At 39.6% G+C, this 14,866-nt stretch overlaps 1 protein-coding gene across 11 annotated transcripts in view; it reads right to left on the bottom strand.

The window, feature by feature from the left end:
* Window positions 1-14,866, bottom strand: part of RAPGEF2 (Rap guanine nucleotide exchange factor 2) — a 234,884-nt gene that overhangs the window by 150,174 nt on the left and 69,844 nt on the right. For all 11 annotated transcript variants that reach the window (XM_078069378.1, XM_078069375.1, XM_078069379.1 and 8 more), the window contains exon 3: window positions 5,551-5,607. In XM_078069378.1, the coding sequence (XP_077925504.1) occupies window positions 5,551-5,607 (57 nt within the window). The remainder of the gene's footprint in view (window positions 1-5,550; window positions 5,608-14,866) is intronic.

Here is a 14,866-nt window from a genome sequence, read left to right as displayed (position 1 = left end):
CAACATGCCAAGCTTGGTGGCCAAATATCCCTGTACTATAATTCTATGCACAGGCTAATTCTTTAAAAATATCATTGCTTCATGTAAATGAAAACCTTAGGTTTCACCATTTTCTTTATATACACATACAAGTATAGCAAAATTATGGAAACATGGACAAGAAGGATACTTAAAAATTGTGATTACAGGGGCGCCTGGGTGGCTCAGTCGTTAAGCGTCTGCCTTCGGCTCAGGTCATGATCCCAGGGTCCTGGGATCGAGCCCCGCATCGGGCTCCCTGCTCCACGGGAGGCCTGCTTCTCCCTCTCCTACTCCCCCTGCTTGTGTTCCCTCTCTCGCTGTGTCTCTCTCTGTCAAATAAATAAATAAAATCTTTAAAAAAAAAAAAAATTGTGATTACATCTTGCTAGGAAAGAAAGGAGATTTGAAGTATTTTCTTTTTTTTTTTTTTTTTTAAGGGGGAGCTAAAGCAACCTAGGTAGTAGATGCATAATGTAAAATAAAATAAATGCTTGGCCACATCAGGAAGGAAAAAGCAGTACAACAATTGGATATGGGCCAAAGAGTCAAAGGAGACCGTTTTACGGATGGCAGAGACTGGCACACTTGGAGTCTGTAGGGAAGGGGGCAGGCGGGGAGGCCGGCAGCACAGGAGAGAGCAGGAATAACCACCCTGTGCAGGAAAACGGACACCCCTCCCCCTGGAGGGATGGGTGAGACAGGAGGCACCTGCAGCCACAGACAAATTGGGTATCTGAGAACAGAAACTAAAGCCTGAAGCGAAGTCCCTGGAGGAGGAGTGGGAGGGCACAAAGGGGACAGCAGTGGCTTGCTGGCCTTGCAGAGAAGTGACAATTCAGGATAGCTGCTGTGAAAACAGGAAACCATGTCAACAAATGAAAAGACTGCTATAAGCAATAAGGGCCGAGCTGAGGCTTAAAGTCCTAAATTACACATTGCACATTTACAGATTTAAATCAAAATGCTTGAGGAGACTCAATAGGCCTCAATGAAGCTTTTGTTTTTTTTTGAAGAACAATTTCCTCTCCTGCAATAAGGAGAGATAAACCCCTTCACAAAATGCTATGAAAACTCTTTTGGAGGGCGCCTGGGTGGCTCAGTTAGTTGAGCGACTGCCTTCAGCTCACGTCATGATCCTGGAGTCCCGGGATCGGGCCCCGCATCGGGCTCCCTGCTCGACAGGGAGTCTGCTTCTCCCTCTGACCCTCCCCCCTCTCATGCTCTCTATCTCATTCTCTCTCTCAAATAAATAAATAAAATCTTTAAAAAAAAAAAAAACTCTTTTGGAAACCAAAGCATTCAGGCAAATATACATGTGGAAATAGAGTTACACATATTTATAGTGTGGGCGTGGGGTGTGTGCTTACACTTTTAAAAAACTTATATAACAGTTGAATTTCTGATCCAAAGGTTTTTAGCACTTCAAATGTATCTATAAATTAAACTGAAATGGTGAGGATGGTTGGCCACTAAAGAAAAACTAAAGCTGAAAGGACACATTGTTTATCTCATTTCTTGAATTAAATTCTTTAAGTAAAATATCTCTAAATTAAAGTCCGTCAGGTTAGGAATTTATATTATCCAACTCTGATTCCCAAGTGAGCAAAATACCTAGCATATAGTAGATAACAAACGAAAGGAAGGCAGAAATCACCTGATATTCTCATCCTCTGTATAAAGTTCAACTAATTTTATCTATCTAGTACAGAAAAATACTAGAATCTAAATGGTCAATTCTAAGTTTTTTAAAGTTCTATTTCATCAGAACCACAACTCTCCCCCTAATCTTGATGCATTTTAAAGCAGCATTTTTGTCATCCTGTTGGTTTATGCTAAAACAATAACACCATAGGAGTTAGATGTCACTACCATAATGCCTTCCTAACAAAAGTCTAAAGCAGCTAAAAAATTGGGAGACCAAAATGTAAATTATCAAAACACTGATGATGACCAAGACAGTAGCAGCTAACATTTTTTTAAGATTTATTTATTTATTTTAGGGGGAGGGGAGCGAGAGGGAGTGAGGGGAGGGGAGAGGGAGAGAATCTCAAGCAGACTCCCTGAGAAGCTGCTAACATGTTTATGCACTTACTACGTATGCAATGCTCTACATATTTTACACATAGTACTGATAACTGTCCTCACACCAACACTAAAAAGTAGGTACAATATTATTCCCAATTTATAGATGAGAAAAATGAGGTACAGAGTTAGATCAAAAGAGTATTATATTTACCTGGTGAAATTATTAAAACCATAGACTTAGAAGTTACCAGCACACAAACATAATAAGGAAAAGAAAATACTCATCACTTGGTCATAAAACCAAAGTCTAAAAGTCTTTGATATTCTGGCTACACTACATTCTTAAAGCTCAAGGGAGAACAAGAACAGACAAGTCATTTCCCTCATGAGTTAATAACAACAGGTCCCCAAAAGAGGGATAGCATTATTAAGTTATCTCATATTTATATGCATCACAAATACAAGTGTTCTTTAATTTTCAAAACTGCATTTACACGAATTGGTAAGAGCAGAAACATGTCTATTCAAGGATCACAGAAGAAAACGCTCCAATTACCCTTCATCACAAGATTGGCCAAATACTAGGGATCTGATTAAGTGATCTACAATTAGTCTCTGAATTTTTGGTCTTAGGAAATCATGATCTCCTGAATATCCACAGACTTTTCATTGCTTACTAACACTGTCACCTAATTCTAACTAGTCAAAAATGAGCAACTGCTACAATCAACTTTATATATAAACTCTAGCCTAAATGCAATCAATTTAGGATTATCTATAACACATGGCTTTGCATTATCAGGAGACTCACATTCACTGTCTAAACTGACTTAAAAAAAAAAAAAACCAAACAACTCAGGTATATTTAAAGACACTGTAACCTACCTTCAATTTAAATAAATAATAAGTAATCATTGCTAGGGACTCAGGATAATGAAGGCAGAACTGATGGTGGGTTTCATCACCCCAGGGAAGCCAGCAGCAGGGAGGGATGATGTGTTTATACCAACTTGCACACAAGCAATGGCATTTTTACGGCACCATTTCTTACGATGGCATGAAAACGGCCGGAAAAAGCTGGTGAGTGATAACAGTTAAGGTGATAAAATCACAATGTCTAGGCTCAAATCCAGATCCCACTTTCAACAATGAGACCTTGGCAAGTTCCTTAGCCCATAAAAGCCTCAGTTCCTTCATGTGTAAAACTAGGGTGATGACAACATCGACCCCACAAGGCAAACTATAAGGAATAAGTAAATTAATGCATGTAAAGCACTTATTAGACTATGTGGGAGATAGGAAATCCTTGTTAAATGTTTGCTATGACCTCATCATCAATACTACCAAAACTGTGTTTTAAGGGGGGAGGACAAAGGAATAGAAGGTTGACACTTAGTGCCACTAGACTACTTCAATAAATGTTAATAACAGTCCTCAGAGATTTCCAACCCTGACATCTGTACACCTTATTGCACTGATAGCTTCTAATTGCTCCTAAAAGAAACAAATATTCTAAAATATTTGTATCTTAATTTCTTCAAGAATAAATATGTTAAGGGCATTTGCCTCTTGTTATTTTTCCCATTAACAAATATATCCTCATTACTTACTATTCTTCTACATTTGATGTACATTCTTTTAATCTCAAGACTGGATATTTACAAATCCTGTTAAACAGCCTCTAGATGTCATAGTTTCCTAAGTTACAACCTAAGAATCACCCTAGATCAGATCAGATCACCTGTATCTTCTTCTAAACCCCATCCCTGACTCCCCCCATTCCTTCAGTTAGCCTCAGTTCAAGCACTACCCTCCTCAGATTACTTCGATTGTCTCCTCACTAATCTCCCTGCCCAGCCACTCAATCTAATCCACCTTTGTATTTTCAGAGAGACACAGGTATCGTCTTTGAGGGGAAGGATGGGGAGGCATTTGGTCACATCATTTTGCTGCTTGAAAACTGGCCACCTGGCTACAGATTAAAAGAGATTTAAGAAAAATATCAACCAATAAATAAACTGTAAAGAAAAGATTTTTTTTGAGACAAAGAGATTTTGAATATTTTCATAATATTAAGGAATTATTTTTTTAAGGTTCGATGATAATATTGTGGTTAGGGTTTTTGTTTAAGTCTTTATCTCTTAAAGATAAAGATACATATCAAAATTGATACAGAAGAATTGTTATGTCTGTATTTACTTAAAAATAATCCAGTTAGAGGTGGGAGAGGGGGAGTAAGAGATGAAACATAACTGGCCATCAATTAACAATGCTGGATGATGCATACATGGGGGTCCATTATACTACTGTCTCTAATATTGTGAACATTTGCAATTTTCCATAATAAAATGTTATTTAGAAGGGAAAAAACTCATTTCCAATTGCCTAAAGAATCACGACTGGTATTTTTAACAACACGTTCACAAGCAAATATGACTGTAGCCTGACCCTTCTCTTAATTTGTCATCCTGACGCATACCCAGATGTCAGCGGCCCTGAACTTGCCGCAGGTATTCAGAACATCAGACCAGGCCCCTTCCCCTCTCTGTGTCCCCATATTTACTGTTCCTTCTGCCAAGAAAGTCTCTCTAGACTACCAGATACACTTTTGAGACCTAATTCAAAGGGCCACTTCTCTGAGACTCTTCCCATTCCCCTCAAGGCTTCCCTTGTACTTCTTCAGCCCTTAGTACCTACCTATATTCTCAGTTCTTCTGGTTGGTTACGTTTTGTTGTTGTTGTTTTCCTTTTATTCTATTTCTACCTCCTTCAAGAGATTATAATTACAGCCTCCCTAAGGGGGAGAAGCTGTATTTCATTTATTTCAATAAATATTCCCTATAATAAGCATGGAAAGTAGTAATTATTTATTTAATAGCACTTTGAAAAACAGAAAGTCAACAGAACAACAGCCAATTATGGCAAACATTATTAATAAAATAATATGTGCAGTAAACCAGTTTATATGTCCTTAATACAATATATTTACCTACTATATGTTTATCACATTCTTAAAAAAAAATTGTAATTTTTTCAAGGAATATGTTACATATCTTGAAAGAAATATCAGTATTATTTATAGAACAAACTAAGCCCAAAGAGATGTGGGCAGCTTATTTTCCTATTTCTGAAAAGGTGATAAACTAAAATATGACATTTATGCTATCATTAAATCTCATTTGATGTGGTTGTGGGAACATGTATTTTGTTCTGTTAGAAAGACTACACTGTTTCTTATTTCATAATGATAAAAATGTCAAATATTCCATAATATTAAATAATATCTCTGAACCACAAGTGAGAGATATATAGGTATAGATGGGAACTTAGCAGCAAAGGACTGTAAACTTTTACTTTATGACAGGCAATAGTTGAAATGTTTTACGTTTCTAAATTACAAAAAATAAGTTAATAACTTAGCCTTTACTAATACTTCTGTGATACTTTAAGGAAATTATTTCGTTATTGCAGTATACACTGTACAAAGAGAAAGAAAACACCTACTAGTATAAAACTTCATTTGCTTCGTGTCTTTCATATCTCACAGTCTCACACATTAACCTGTAAAAAAAACAAAACAGAGACATGAGTTCAACATGTCACGAGAAAACATTCTAGTAGGTTAAAAACATAAGAGACATGTGGTCTAGAAAGTTAAGATTACTTTATATGGACTGCCACAATCATTTATTAGCCTCAAGATAAATATAAATATTTTTGGTACCCAGGTTAACAAAATATAATAAAACAAAATCTGGTAAAGAGAAAAAACTTTTGTTAGATGTCAATTTTGCCATGTGTATTTTATAGGGAACAAAATAGCATGTGTTTTACACTGTGTAAATGACATGTGGACAAATTAATGTTTTCCAAGGTAAGCAGAAAATGAGAAAAGAACCTAAAAATTAGAAGGGAGAACCCATTAATTTAAAAAATGATAAAGTCATTCACGTTAATGTTACTTACCAGTATGTAATTTCAGACAAAAGGAGGCTTTTATTAACTCAGTATATTTATGACTAATGACTAAATGGAGGCTTTACAACTTAAAGATTTGTTATTTTGGCTGATTCATCCCTGAGGAAAAAATTATGGAAATTATGGAAAACATGAATAAATGTTTAAATATTCAAAATTACCTCAAGAACAGCATCTTCAAGAAGCATCCTATTATATTAAGCCCAAGTAAAATTTCCAAAAAACACAGAAATGCAAAAGAGAAAATGACTATTCCTTCTTATGAAGGAACTAGCAAATAAAAAAGTGGCTATAAAAGTGATTATTTCCACAGCACCTCCATTTTGGTCAATGGGGTTAGTGGTCTCCAATTTGTGAAACTCTGATATCAACCTACATCCATTTTTCCTGTTTGCTAAATCCAATTAACACCACATACTCTTGATTTTTCACTTGAAAACAACTCTCTGGGATATTCTTTTTCCTTGTTCTTACTACCATCACCCTACTTCAGAGGTCCTCTCAATCCCTTACTTGAAACATTCTACCTGAATGTCACTAACTCCAGGAGGAAGCATCAAACCTTGAATACACATCATTAACAGAGATTGAATCACACCAATTCTTTATAAGAAAAGATAAGAGTCACAATTGATGGGTCTTAAATTACACAGCAGCTCTGTCTTGTTTCTATTAGAATGAAAGAAGGATCCTTGCTGCAACCTCTTCACTGGATCTCATTCCTTCTCCTACAATAGACTCTGCTTTCCTTCAGGTTTACCTCCTTCTCCACATCACCATCCATTTCTACCTCTCTCCTAAATCACTTCCTTTACTAAATAAATTCATCTTAGCATCACCTATTGTATGGGGCAGGGGGACACCTATTTGAGCACACATCTCCCTCCAGTTATTATCCATATTTTGCTTTTCCCATGACAAATATTCTCCTCTTGGACTGACTATATATTCTTCTCTCCATTTTCTCACCCTCTTGCCACTTCTCCATCATCTGCTCCCTGAAATTCCAAAGAAAAGACTCTAAAAAGTTATTAGCATCCTCTGTGTTATCTAAATCCTTTCTGTCCTTATCTTAATTCCACTTCTCAGCAATATTTGCTGACTCCCTTTTTCCTTACACCATCATCTTCTCGAGGCTTCCTGTCCTCAGGCTTCTGGTCTTCCTCTTAACTTCTTAGTCATTTTTTCTGTCTCCTTTAGATTCTCCCCCCTTTCCATTCCTCTACCTGACTTCTAAATGTTATCAACTCCTGTCAGCCCTCTTCTCCTCTGCACCATGTAATCTCATCCAGTTTGTGGTTTTAAATTTAATCTATAAACGGATGACTTTCCAAGCAATGCCCCACACCTCTCACCATGATATACACTCATCTAAATGCCTACTCAACATAGCCACTGGCTGTGTAACAGTGATTTCATGTTCAAAATGTCCAAAACAGATCTTAAATTTCTTTCCTAAGAATTTGCTTTCCCACAATCAGTAGTACCCAATTGTTTAGGCCAAAGATCTTGGAGTCATTACCCTTGACTCCTCCCTTTTCTTCATATCCCATCTCTCTGCCAGCACCTGTTTCCAAAATATATCCTCTCAAATTGACCAAGTCTACAAATGTAGATGTCAGCTTCTACTTTTGTACACCTACTGTCCATTCTCCACATGGTTTCTAAAGAAATCTTTCTAAATGTTAAGTCAGATCACCTACACTTCTGCCCTTGATTTCCACTACCTTTGGAAGAAATCCAAACTTCTTATCCTTGGTGCCTTCATACAACAAGCCTATTCCCATGGCAGAGTATCCGGGGCATCACTACACTGTGGAGATTTCTGCACAGCTGCCCTGACTCAAATGTTACTTCCTTTGACTACAAAGTCAAAGCAGCCCAGCACCCATTCTTATGTGTATGGTAAGTGCTGGAAGGCTTGTTTGTACAAACACACCCTAAATGCTCCCAATAATCACTATCTTGAGACTATAGAGATCCTATCCTCCCTCTATATTCCCATCAAGCAGAATGTATAGAAGAAAGTGTTCAGCATTCAAGGTCAGGGGCGCTGGGGGATGGCCGGCCAGAAGCATCTCCTTTGTAACAAAGAAAAAGAGGTATCAGAAAGGCAGGAATGAAGGAAAGGGACTCACAGGAGAAGGAAACAAAGAAGAGGGCTATGCATGTTACCTGTTGCCAGATGTAATAAGACCTCACCGCAGCAGGGACCACCCCCTCCTTGAGAAAGCAAATAATCCAGTGCAGCCCTTGTTGGGCTCTGGCAGAAATTAAAACCTGAACAGCAATTTACAAAGGGCACCCTCAGAGGGAGGATGACGGACGCTTTCTCTATGAACTAGGGAAGAGGCAAAGGACACGGACTGCTGGTTCAAGCTACTGTCACCTGGGTGTCTGGGGACCGGAGCCACATGTCGGTCACATGTAGAACTCACCATATATTGGTCTAATAGAAACAAAATGTTTTGGCTCTGGTTGAAACCGGTGCCAAATTTACTCTCCTTTATGGAAACAACTACTTTCAAGGGCCCATCTCTGCCATCGATGGGTGGGGGGTGGTACCATCCAAATGAAGCAGACTGCAGTAATTGCGCACAGGATAACTCCCACCAAAGCCCCGTACAGTGTATATAACCCCAATACCCAAATATATTCTAGGAATGGATGTCCTCTCAGGACAACTACTGCAGGGGAATTCAAATTGAGGGTACACTTGGTCAAACAAACAAAAGGAGATGCAAAATGGACAGCTGTAATACTACTTGTCCACAGAGGGTGATGGCAATTAAACAATATCATCTCTTGGGAGGCCATGAAGAAATCACAGGCACAATTAAGGAATTAGCCAATGTGGGCATTATATGACCAACTCATGGTCTATATAATAGTCTCGTCTGGCCTGTGAAGAAACCAAATGGAACATGGAGAATGACTGTGGATTACAGAGAACTAAACAAGGTGGTACCCCCTCTACGTGCAACTGTGCCCAGCATCATGTCACTTGTTGATGTGAATTGGGGAAGTTTTAGGTACATATGTTAGACCTGGCTAACACCTCTTTAGGTATTCCCATAGCCCCAGAAAGCCAAGAACAATTCGCTTTCAGCTGGGAAGGAGAACAGACATTCATCATCCTACCACAGGGGTATTTATATAGCCCCATGATTTGCCACAGCTTAGCGGCCAGTGACCTAAGTCATTGGGCAATTCCAGAGGCAGTCTGTTTGTCTCATTACATTGATGATCTAATGTTAACTTCTCAGTCTTTTTCTACTTTGCAGTCCGCTGCACCAGATTTGCCTTCTCACCTAACAAGTCAAGGATGAGCAGTCAACAAAAACAAAATGCAGGGCCCTGGCTTAACGGATAAGACAAAAGTTGTTTCTGCAGCAGTTATTGATAAAATACAGGCACACCCATGTCCCACCATCCCAAAGCAGTTGCAAATTTTCATAGGTCTCCTAGGGTTTTAGCATCAGTTTATCCCCTGCCTGGCTCAACTGCTTCTGCCCCTTTATAGACTGGTTTAAAAAGAAGCCCAATGGGACTAGTCCACAAAGACAAGGCAAGCATCCGAACAAGCCAAGATGGCTATTAAATACATCCAAACCTTAAGTATTCTCATACAGGGACAGCCATATGTATTGGATGTCTCCAGTTACCCAGAAGGGTTTGGATGGAGCTTGTGGCAACAGCAAGGGCACAAACATGTGCTATTAGTTTCTGGTCACAATTTTAAAAAGAAGCTGAGACCCAATATAGCATTTTAGAACAATAGCTGTGTGCTATTTACCATGCCTGATGGCAAGTAGAAAACATAACTAAAGGGATCCCAGTAGCTGTTCACACCCAGTATCCTATAGCAGGATGACTAAGGATACATTCCAAAAGCCCAAATCAGGCAGTGCCTAGACCCAAACTAGCTGAATGGCATGCCTACTTGCAACAATGTAGTACCTTGACACACAGCCCCCTTCGTGTGGAGCTGCACTCCATCTTGGCCCCGTAACTTATGTCACAGCCATTAACTGACATAGCATAGCCACCATGGCTGCCATCCTTTGTGCTGGAAGGAGAAAGACCAATCCCTGAGCACGCCTGGTACGTTAATGGCTCAGCAAGGAGCAAACCCTGCACCTGGATGGCTATTGCCATCCAACCCTCAACTGAAAGTATCTGGGTAGACTCTAGTACTAGACATAGTAGTCAATGGGCCAAACTATAAGCAGCATGGGTGGTACTGCTCCATGAACCTACCCCACTATTATATGCACAGATAGCTGGACAGTCTACAAAGAATTGACCCTGTAGCTTCTCCAATGGAAGGCACAGGACCGGATGGTAGTGGAACACCCACTCTGGGGCAAAACGTGGAAGGACATACTCCAGCAATCATGAGGTATGAACATCACTATTTACCATGTAGATGCACACACAGCATGCACCCCACCTGGTAATTAACAAGATAATGATCTGGCCCATGGCTGCCTCCTAGAAGATATGCCAACAGAAGATGTTACCACTTGGCTACACAAGAAGGTGGGACACAGGACACAGACCTTGTGGGCCATTGCTAATAACTGGGGCTTACTGTGGTGTTACAAAGACATTGGAACCATCAGCTAACAATGCTCCACCTGTGCCCAGGAACAGCCACAACCTTTGTCAAGTGACACTGGACAGGTAACAAGGGAGTAGCACCATATTCAAAGATGGCAGACTGACCACCTCGGCCCCCCGCCCCTCTCTGATGGTTGCTGTTATACTCTGATGTGTACTGACACTCATTCGGGACTCCTGCAAGCCTACCCCAGTAAGCGTGCTAACCCAAAGGCTACCATCCTCAGTCTAGAACAGCTGGGTGCTCCCTATGAGGTACCACTGACATTGACAGCAACCAAAGCTCCCACTTTACAGGACATGAAGTGCAAGAGTGGGCCAACACTCAGACATCCACTGGCATTTCCATCTATCATACAATCCCACTGCAGCTGGACTGATGGAACACATGAATGGACTGTTGAAACAACAAGTGCAACAAGAAACCCATTCACTGGCCTTCTGGACGAGTGCCCTGTCAACAGCTATATGGACATTAAATTAACATGTACATTCCAATCAGTCCAGTGCCTATACTCTACTCACTCAAGGACCTGATGTCACCCTTAGAAGACAAGTAGACAGAATGCAGGAAGGATGTTCTCTGCTGCAAGTAGAGGCACAAGGTAACCTTTTATTGTCCCTGCCACAAGATCCATCTATAGGGAAACATATAATTAAATGGCTCTGGAAATGGCAAAGAAGTCCACAGTGGTTCGGGTTTTTGGCCCAGTGGGGACTAGGAACAGAACAAGACCTACCCATCACCCCATTTCTTGACCCCACTCCACCAAAGACAATGAAGGTACACAACCCCAGGCCTCTCATAAAAAAGGACACTACTGGGCCATATGGGTGGCTCAGTCGGTTAAGCACCCGACTCTTGATTTCAGCTTAGGTCATCATCTCAGGGTTGTTTGACTGGGCCCCATGCTGGGCTCCGCTCTGGGTGTGGAGCCTGCTTAGGAGTCTCCCTCTCCCTCTCCCTCTGCCCCTCCCTCCCTCTATCTCCCTCCCCCTCTTAAGGGAAAAAAACAAAACAAAAGGACACTATCATAATCACCTTATGGAGCACTATTATAGCCCCACCATCCTTTTCAGGCTTATCCCACTGTATAGCAGAGGGGAGGCCAACAATTGGATACTATAAACCTGGAGCCAAACCACAGTCATGGGTGGTGTTATTCCAGAACACTGCCTCCTGCATTCTATTAAACAATCATGACTTGCCTCTTCTGGTGCTTACTAAACAGCTTAACTTTTTGCCCTTAGATTCTGCATGGGGAACCTTTTGCCTATCGGGTCCTGACCATAGCTTCTATACAGAATAAAACCAACTGTTGGGTATATAGTGAACTCTCCCTATCAGCGACTGTAGGCTTCCTCTGGCAAAATGTTTTCTAGAGTTTCTTAGCCATTTGTGTTCTCCTAATATTTGGATGCTGTGGCTTGTACTGTTGCTGTAGGATTTGGTTACACTGCACCTCGGCATACTCGGCCCCAGGGACATTGCAAAAGAAGAGAATATAAAAAATGTACAGGCCAGGGGCACCTGGGTGGCTCAGTCATTCAAGCATCTGACTTTTCATTTAGGCTCAGGTCATGTTTTCAAGGTCATGGAACCTGCTTAAGATTCTCTCTCTCTTCCTCTCCCTCTGCCCCTCCTTGCCTCCTCTCCTCTAAAAAAAAAAAAAAAAAAAAAAAAAGAAAAAATGTATGGACCATCCAAGGTATGCAAGGTGGAGTATATGGTACATGCTAGAAGGCTAGTTTGTACAAGCACACTCTGAATGTTCCTGTTAATCACTATCTTGAGAATGTAGAGATCCCATCCTCACTCTATATTCCCATCAAGCAGAACACGTACAAGAACGTGTTGTTCAGCGCTCAAGGTCAGGGGCTCCAGGGGTGGCCAACCCAGAGCATCTCCTTTGTAATAAAGAGTGACTGGATGGCAGGCCTTGAGCTCCTTGGAACTGGCCATGGAGGGTGGGAAGGGCTACAGACAGCTGCTAGACTAAGTTGCTATGCTATAAAAACTTGCTAAGTGTGGATCCAGAAGCAGGTGTTTTGTCCAGTCCACTGTTCCTGAATTCCCTGTACCTAAGTTCCCTCAATAAACTTAGGCCTCGGGGCGCCTGGGTGGCTCAGTTGGTTGAGCGACTGCCTTCGGCTCAGGTCATGATTCTGGAGTCTCGGGATCGAGTCCCACATCGGGCTCCCTGCTCAGCAGGGGTCTGCTTCTCCCTCTGACCCTTCCCCTCTCATGCTCTCTGTCTCCCATTCTCTCTCTCAGATAAATAAATAAAATCTTTAAAAAAAAAAATAAATAAATAAACTTAGGCCTCAATCACGGCTTCTCTGCCCTTGGTTTAGAGTCTGCTGGGACATGGCCACACACCATGCTGAATGCACTAACATCTGAATAAAACAACATTGACCCATTTACTTAAATCTTGTCTGCCCCACCAGGAATATAAGCTCCATAAAGGCAGAGGTCTGGCCTACCTCAATGTATCTCCATGGCTTACGTCAATGTCCAGCACATAATAGGCACACATCAATGACTGCTGACTGAATAAATAAATTTAACCAGTGCCCTCAGAAAATCATGATAAAATCTTCTATAAGACAAATTAATGGGGAAAGTACTAAAATAAATAAATAAATGGGAAAAGTACCAAAACTGGTCATCTTTAAACATCGTTGGAGGATGTTTTAACAAAAAGCACATTGATATTCCCTGAATTCAAGAATATACTAAGCATAATTTAGTTGTTTCTTAATGGTCTAAAACTGCTTATGTAACAATAATTACACTTATCCGTAATGCTAAAGAACATGAATTCCAGCAAGCTCTTACTTCCAACACTGAATGGGTCCAGACAGTTAACTTTGCTTTTTCAGATTTTTGGCTCTCACCTAACTATAGCATCCTCTGCCCTTTTGGCAAATATGCTGCTTCTAATCCATGTGGATTCAGGGAGTAAACGTTAGAAAAATAAAGTTGTGTTGAAAAAATATATAGTTTTCAAGTGAAGATCTGAAAACCTATACACTTCATAGGATATGTGATCTTACAGCAACATAGTCATTAACTGCATGCCAACTAACACTCAGAATCACTTTACTGCTTACACATGGGTGGGCCACAATAATGCACAAAGCTGAAGTTTTCCAAAAAACGAAAGTCTCTGCTGTCCCTCATAGAAGACTAATGTTCTATTACCTAACGCCAAATAAACAAACTTTCAAAATCATGATTAAGTGCTGTTTCTTTTCTAAAATTGGAAAACTCTATTATGTGGAAGTCTTAACTGTTCCCTGTTAATCCCAGGGATAAAACTTTTATGTATAAAATTCAAAGAAAATAAATTATCTAAATAAGATATATTTTTCCTAGAAATGGTAGCTCTTTTATCCAAGTCATTGTATTTATCTATACCTCTTTTTTTGTTTGTTTGTTATTAACCATGTTGGTATCTTGATCTTGTTCTAAAAAAGGACTGAAGTTAGTTTCAGCTGATATTTTCCATAAATATCAGAAACAAATGATTTTCAACATAAGCAGAATAAGATAAACATCTTAAAGTTCCCTCCCTGTAAGCTCATGCCAACAAACAAAACTGTATAGTCTCCAAAACAGACTTTCTAAAGTATAAATAGACTAAACTATATGACTGAATTAATCAGCTATTTCTACCCAAAATTTCCCTTTGAAGCAGTGGAAAATTGGTGGTTCTAAAGCTGGGTGATGGATTTATGGGACTTCATCGTACTACTTACTTTTGTAATTTTGAAAATTTCCATTAAGAAGTATTAAAATTTTCCTTGTTCTATTGCACAGAGTCCCTGTTACCTAAATAACTTTATAACCACATATACCATAGACATACATTATATATGTAAATATTATTTAAATATTATCCATGTGTGGTTTTATACACACATAGGAATGTGCCATTTATATTTGCTTATTAAATAATTCCACTTGCACTTGCAGATTAACTGCATTCAATCAAATAGATGGTGCTACAATTTTTTCTTAGGGTAGTTGTCACCAAAAAAAAACATAAAATGGAAGTTAGACACTTTTAAAATTATTCCTACTTTAATTTGAGCCATCTTCTAAATTCCCAATAGTTTTGTCCTTTCCAATAAAACCTGAATTTTTAAACACTTAACCTGCAATCTAATTTAAATGATTTTCATTAAAAATTAAATTTTAGAAGAACTCAAT

The sequence above is a fragment of the Halichoerus grypus genome, chromosome 3, assembly GCF_964656455.1.
Source record: "Halichoerus grypus chromosome 3, mHalGry1.hap1.1, whole genome shotgun sequence".
In the NCBI taxonomy this organism is placed as follows: domain Eukaryota; kingdom Metazoa; phylum Chordata; class Mammalia; order Carnivora; family Phocidae; genus Halichoerus; species Halichoerus grypus.
The sequence above is the reverse complement of the archived record's forward strand: the minus strand, read 5'-3'. Positions and strand labels throughout refer to the sequence as shown.